Below are 7,657 nucleotides of genomic sequence, written 5' to 3' on the forward strand. Positions count from 1 at the left end.
TAATGCCAGGGTTATGTGAATATCCTACAACAACAACATGAATATCACCAATAAGGACATTTATAAATAACAGTATTTTTATTTTTAAGTTACTCTGAATTTCTAAACCTCCTAAAATACTAACTCAGGACTTCCAAATTCACTAAGGTAGGTAGCTAAGGATGGTTAATCTTATTTTTACTGCTGGGGAAACTGAGGCAGAGAGGTTCAGTGACTTACCCAAGGCCACAGAGGGAGTCACTGTCAGAGCCGGGATTAGAGCTCAGGAGTTTCTGGCTCCCAGTCCCAAGCTCAGACCACTAGACCATGGCCTCAGGACATTTCCAGCTGGTCTTCAGTCTAAAAAAAAGTAAATTCTCAAGTATGTTACAAATATGTAACATATATATATTTCTTTTTACTTTGAATGTAATAGTATGAATGAGAACACATTGCTCGTAAGTCAGTGATGAAAAGCAAACCAGTACATTTTATCTGAGTTACCTTTATCATACATATGTGTATGATAAAGCTCTGCAGAAAAATCTTGATTTAAATTGCAGCTAATACAAACAGCTATTGTATTTTTCAGGGTAAGGAACAAATTGCCTTTCCAACCCAGCCAGCATGTCATTTACATTAATGGTGAGGAATGCTAAGTTGCTCTGTGTGTAAGTAAACTCTATTAAGAAAGTCACGTCCCTTGGTGAAGCTAGATCCTTAGTAAATTTTACTAGCTAAGCACTGAGCTCCATGTCAGAGTAATTACACCTTTTATCCGCTGTGAGCTCTCTCTTAGCTTCTTCATACTCCTTAATTTCCCACTCCAGCTAATTTAGCAAAGGTTTTAAAAGGTTAGCTACTGAGGAACTGGCGCATGAATGTTCTGTTAAGCTCCATGCGTTGAAATCACATCATGTAGAAGAAGGAATTAATTAAGTAACAATTAGGTAGTGATGGATCATTGACAACTTATATACAGTTTGGTGCTAAAATTAATCTCCCCTGTAAATCCAATACTTTGTGTATCTTCTCATCTGTACGCTGGCAAGTTTTATACTTGAACTATAAAATGGACAGGCTCTTCAGCAAGATCTTAAAAAAAAAAGGCATATCTTCTGGCACTATTGAAACTACATACTATTTTAAAAAATCATATAGCTTCATTTTTTTTTAAAAGAATTGAAAGAGTAATGAGAATAGCAAAAGGAGAAGAAAATTTTAAGGCAGGTGATTTTAAAGTGACTGTAAGTACATTTGTTATATGAAAGTACTTAGTATGTTGAAAGTGCTAACAATTGTGTAGTATTGTCTTGCTATCTTCTTTTACAAGTTGCCATATTGTTTCCTTGTATTGACAGTCAGCTGCTTAATACATAGATTGGCAGTTAGCCCGGTCAATCTTCAATTCTAAAAGCCTCTTAGCAGATAAAAAATCTTTGGTTCATTCACACCTTGTAGAAAGGATGACAGGGCAGAAGTGACATCTAGATCCATTTAGAGTGTACTTTGATTTTTTCTTTGCCTTGCACCTTGTGTGGTCATTTATAGCTGTGTAAAGTGAGCACAAAATGGATATAAAACACTGCTACCCATGTGAGGAGAGAATTCTGATTTGGTTGCATTATTTCCAGAGGTGATCACAAAAAGTGCCAGGCAGTGAAAAAATGTGGCTCTGGATAAGAAGTCTAAACAATTTTGACACAAAGCACAAAGTAGCAGCAGCACTTTCCAAACAGTTTACAGAAATTGCACTTTTGCTTTGGAGCACTGGGTATTTTCATTTGCCGTTTGCTTGGTATTTTCATAGAAAAAAATATTAAATGTTAAACTAATCTACAGAAAACAAATCCTATTTCTTCCTTTTTTTGGTAGAAACATATTTAACTGTGAGTCCTAAACTATATTCTCACATAAGAAAGAACTCATATCCTACATAAGATCTCCACTAGTTCTACCTTTCCATGTGCTACTTCTAAACCCAGTACTTAAAAAGTTACACTTCTACACAACCTCCTGGAATCAATGCGAAGTCTCAGTCCATCAGAGTTCAATACTGTTCTGGCTTTAGTATGAGTAGCGAATTATTGTCTCAGCATTTACCAAACAGTAATATCTCTGCTATATGATCTACCACCGCTATGATAATGAAAGACCTATTGCCAAGTATCTTCAAGATACAAACTAATATTAGCAGGAAAGGCCTGCAAATATTAGATTAACAGATGTGTGTTAACAAAATTGATAGTTAACAAATTAAGGACCCAATCTGGCTGTCGCTGGAGATGTGGTCAAGAATTATTTCTACTTAACAACAGACATTTAGTGTATAATAATTAATTCAATATGTTTGGACATCTATCTCCCCATACTACCTGGTGGCCATTTTTCTGGCCCTTCCCAGCCAGAAATCCTTCCCATTACACTTAGATGCCATGATGGGCCTGGCAACTCAGGTATGTTGATTAGGAACAGAAACAGAAATTACTTGACTGCATCAGCAGCTGTTGACCTAAGAGTACTGCTACAGTAAATAATGTCTCATGGTGTTTCTAATAGAAAATTTATTTTCTTTTAATCACAGTCATGCACTTCATAGAGTCATCCTAAGACATAGTTCCCAAACCTATTACCATTGTCCAAAGCTTCCCTTACCCTTCAACCAAGTGGCTAAAGAACAAATGAACACTTTTTTTTATTCTTAATGTTTTAGTAATACTGTGTTATAGATTGGGGTTTCTTGGGCTTTTTCTTTTCTTTTTTTTTTTTCTCCTTTTCTTTTTTCCCCCTTCCCCTTCTGGATTCAGAGCTTCTTCAAGCATTCTGAGTTGCTAGTCTGGCTTGACTGAAAAGTACAGTGTGTTTGTTGTGTGTCTGCATGTGTGATACCAACTGTTGAAGACTGCTTGATGTCAGATGAGGGCTTATGCTCAGAGCTGTTCTACAGTTGGCTCTCTGGCAGAATCTCTCCTCACCAATGACAATGATGTCTCTGTGTGGTGAAGAGTCTGTTTTATAATATTACACTTGTCATGGCCTTAATTTTACTGATGGGGCATGATTATGATTTCATTTACGTTAATCAAAATCATGAGTCATTCCATTCATGTCAATAGCATTGAAGAGCTATACAGACAAGTGAGAGTTCAGAATCAGGCTTCTGGTGTTTAATCTGAAAGGATATCTGAATCGCTTCATTAAAGATATATACTGAAGGATAGATCCTCTGCTTACTTTCCATTACTCAGTCATGCCATTAGCATAAAACATCAAGTAAAGAACTGTAATGACAGCTGGCAATGTGTCACAGTACATGGGTTTTCTGTTTACCTCGGGTGAGGAAAATACCCCTGAATTAACAAGATTTAAGATAATATTTCAAGTATGACAAAGTTACCGTATTAGGTCTCCTTGCCCTTGGAAGTTGGCATTAATGTTTCAAAAACTTATTTCTTTCCTTTGTTTTTTTATGTCATTCTTACATAACTTGAATGCAAAAGATCTAAAGGCAAACAATATTTAAGTAAGACCTCAGAGACTGCGTTAAGTTTTATAGCCCTGTCCATAATGAATATTATGCCTGGTAAATACAGGAGCAGCAAAACAGTGATCACAATTCATAAAGCTTCTTTTGTAGGTATCTCATAAAGTACTATCAAATTTTCATTCTTTTTTAAAAAGTGAAAAACATGTTAATTTTCCAAAATATAGTCATTCTAAAACAATAACTGGTGTCTGTCTCCTACTCAGAGATATTGTGCAGGGGATGATGGGCCTTAATTTAGTCCTCACTGATAAGTACTTTTAAGACTAAATATTCTTGAAATTGCACTTATTTAAATTACACTCAAGTTCCATGTAAATCTAAAAAAAGATTATGGGGGGGGAAATAATTTCAAGAGGTCTAGCAAGCTATCAGAATATTGCTCTATAATATCTCTTCAGATTTTTTCCATTTTTGAAGTGAAAGAATTATTGGCGTTTGAGAACATTTTCTAGAAATCTGTTTGATATATTACAGGCCCTAGAAACCATTACTGTTGTATATACTCGCAGCTTCACTACAAGCACATGCCCCAAGACACCAGATGAGAGAGTTGAGGGTTTTATCAACAAACCAGGACCAAAAGGAAGCTGAAAGAAGGGATCTTTTACTATGTTTTCTACAAGTCTCACTGATTGTCTCACTGAAAACTAAAGACCTATCTGTGCAACTTGCTTTTCCAGTAAAGTGAGAGTAGCAAAAAATATTTTCTTCCCAATTTCCAATGAGAGCTTTGTTTTCACCCTGCTAGACCATGTGTTCAGTTTTATACCCTACACTTCCTCAGCGTAAGAAAATTCTTGTACAGTGAAGCAGTAAGATCCTGTCTTCAGGCTGAATACAAATGTTAGTTAAACCACTGGGGCCTTTTAAGAAAACCTTGATATAATTTCCACTCTTAGTAACTGTGGGAATTATACATTTTTCCTGCTTTGTGATAACATTGCTGTGTATTTCAGTAAGCACACTTGGGCACATAGCTTAGTTATAAGGCAACAGACTTTACATATCTGTGCTGAAAACCAATTAGAAATCTCACTCTGTTTTTCAATAACCTAAAGTGAATGAGAAACTGAAGAAATATAGAACAGAGAAGTGACCTACCGTGGTTGTCTTTATCCGTCCTCCTGGTTGCGTACAGGTCCAGCCTGATTTATTGATTAGCAAATCACAGCCTTCTCCTTCTAAACATGGAAGCATTTCACACCACTGTTTTGTTTTGATAATTCGTGCTATGGAACAGAAAAGAAAAAAAAAAAACAACAACCAAAAACAATTGGCAGGAGAATTCACATTTCACTTATCTCTAAACACTTTCTCATTTGAGTTGTCTATTTTCATCATCTGATAATGCAGCCATAGGTTATGATGTAGACAGCCCTAGGCAATTTACAGAATTATTTACAACACCTGCTGTGCCAACAAATTTCATAATAAAAATAGAACTTAAAAAACAACAATAAAACAAAAGACAGCGCTGTTGTAGATCGAAAGAACATAAAAGAAGTTAGTTACTTTTCTAATTAATTCCATGCTTCTTACAGTCAAGGAAATAGGGGGTGGGGGGTGGGGGTGGGGAGGCTAACAACCCAAGACTTACTATCCTAACTAATCATTACGGTAGCCTAGAAGTGACCTACGACTGGAATCCATTGTGTTAGACTCTGTACAAACCTGAGCAGACACTCCTTATCCTGGACTGCTTCCATTGTAAACAGACATGAGACACACAGTGGAGACAGAAAAGCTATAATAAATAGGTAGAGGGGTCAACATAATGGCAGCAATTGTGAAACTCTGTGATACTTGCAATGGTAGGGGCATAGTTAGGGGCAGGAACTAGGAACGTAAGAAGGACAGGTGTTGCATGAAGTAAAGATTGGGAAATCATAGGGAAGGAGACAATAAGCAGAAGGAAAAGACTGGAACACCCTATTACGACAAGGGAAAGGAAGTCTAGTCAGGAAGGTCCCTAACTGAAAGGTGGTGTGTTGCATACTTTGCAGCTCTTCTTAATGCTTGCGTCTCTGGTAAGCTGGTTCTGCAAAATTTCCTCAAGGTCACACACAGCAAGTAGTCTTTGAACAACGGAGCTCTGACTGCATTAAAGTAGATGCAGAGGAGCTGTAGGGAGCAATTTTTCTTCAAGGCAGGGACAAAAGGGGCTTTAATTCCTGTAGACTTCTTTCTGGATTATAATACTACTTCTTTCGAATTCATATCTGTAGTATCTGGGTTCCTTCTCATAGAATATTAAGCAATATGACTAATATCTAATATTTCATTACTCTCTCGCTCTCCCCCTGTAGGGAGAATTGTAGGGTGGAGTGTTAGTTTGGGATACTTTTTATAAAATACATATACAGAGATGCACTCACTTGCATGGTGCCATATAGTAATGCTAAACAAGGTAAGAGCCCCCAATCTATCTATCTTTTGCTCAGACTGTAAGGCTCAGAGTCCACAGAAAATGGTCCTCAGTTCCTTCAGAGATCATCTCAGCAATCCTGAGCTAGACTATAAGAAAGCTTCACCACCTCAATTTGTACATAAGTGTCCTAGGATTCAAGGACAGAATAAGTTCCACATACAGGGACACAGATCATGTCTTCCTCTCCGTTGATGTGTGACACCAATACACACAATGTATCTTCAATAGTCATGAGTCCAACAAACAGAGAATTACAGGAGAAATACTTAGGAAGATAAGCGTACAAGAAGCTTATGATGCTCCAAATTAATTTTGGGTCCAAGGAGCTTAAAAGTGGCATTTATACCCAGTGGCAGTTGCAGCTCTTTATGCTCACCTGAACGTGTGATTCAGCCTCCCTATGCCCCTGATGTCCTCTGTCTGGAACTACTTAAGAATATATTCCCCAATGCCACTGGATCGTGGCAAGAAATAGAAGTGCAATTTAAAGTCTTTTAATAAAATCCTTTCCAATATTTTGACATGAAACAACTTGTGTCCTCGGTCCCAGTACAATTGTTGGTAAGCTCTAGCAATATAATGAACACCGATTTCTTTCAGTGGAAGCTCAATCTGAAATTCATATTAAGATTTTCATTATAAAAAACACTTTAGCTCCCAAATGTCTATATAGGAATTTGCACTGTTCATTAGGCAATATATATATTGCTGGAGGAATGACTCCCAAACAATTTTCATAGCTACAATTTTTTCAAGCAAATCCACTAAGTTTTTATAGCACATAATATACGGAAATCTGGATTGTGCTTCAGGTCCTATTGTGCTTCGGGTCCATAGGTACTGCTCTACTGAGAACTGGATCATATCTGTTTTCAAGGCTAACATCTCCTATGTAACAGATAATAGCCTCATCCTTCCTGAGTGAGGGCATGCATCCAGCTGCAGGCTTTACAGAAAAAGCTCGGTAAAATGTTAACACCAAACCTCACCCATTTGCATGCATATATTTTGCAATTCACAGATCGAAATGGCTATTTCTATCAATGTTTCACCAATATCAAGGATCACTGAAAGACTGAATAGTCAGTTAAACTCAAAAATATGTACCAGATTGCCTCTACTACCTCAGGCGGGAGGTTTCCTGGAAATATAATTTGAATTAATCTTTAAAAAAAAATATTTCTCTCCTCTGTGAATTACTCTTAGTGTTTGCTTGGTTGCTATCTCAGAATGCAGCTATTGGTAATATCACAAATATATGGAGTCCTTGCTCTGGGTATTGGCTATATCCACACGAATTTAGAACGCACCAAGAGTATTTTACAGAACATAAAGTCTAAAACATTTCCATGTTAAGTGTATAGACTAGCTCATGCATTTAGGCCTTGAGAATCAGAACAACCTCTTTTTGCAGGGAAAACTACTCAGCTCACATAGTTTAAAGCAAATCAGTATCAAAAGGGCTTATTAATTTATTAATGACACATAATCAGCAGCCGTGGAGGTTCAATACCAGTGATACAAAAAAGTAAACCACAGTACTAGACACGAAATGTTCATAAACACTTGGAAACGCCTAAACGCCCCCTCAAAACTAGTCCCCAACCCCTCTAACGCACACACGCACCCCGCTCTCCCCATCCCCTCCCCGGCCGTGCGGGTGCCCCCTCGCACCCCCCGGGCAGACGCGGGCGCTCCGGCTC

General features: G+C 37.5%; 1 protein-coding gene across 1 annotated transcript in view; it reads right to left on the minus strand.

Annotated features, from left to right (window-relative positions):
* Window positions 1-3,057: 3,057 nt before the first annotated feature.
* The window catches only part of FAM19A5 (family with sequence similarity 19 (chemokine (C-C motif)-like), member A5), a 372,662-nt gene continuing 368,062 nt past the window's right edge, over window positions 3,058-7,657 (minus strand). The window contains exons 3-4 of the mRNA XM_009322786.1: window positions 4,628-4,755; window positions 3,058-3,105 (exon numbers count right to left, since the gene is read on the minus strand). Of these exons, the coding sequence (XP_009321061.1) occupies window positions 3,058-3,105; window positions 4,628-4,755 (176 nt within the window). The remainder of the gene's footprint in view (window positions 3,106-4,627; window positions 4,756-7,657) is intronic.

Source organism: Pygoscelis adeliae, unplaced genomic scaffold, assembly GCF_000699105.1.
Source record: "Pygoscelis adeliae isolate BGI_AS28 unplaced genomic scaffold, ASM69910v1 Scaffold204, whole genome shotgun sequence".
NCBI lineage: Eukaryota > Metazoa > Chordata > Aves > Sphenisciformes > Spheniscidae > Pygoscelis > Pygoscelis adeliae.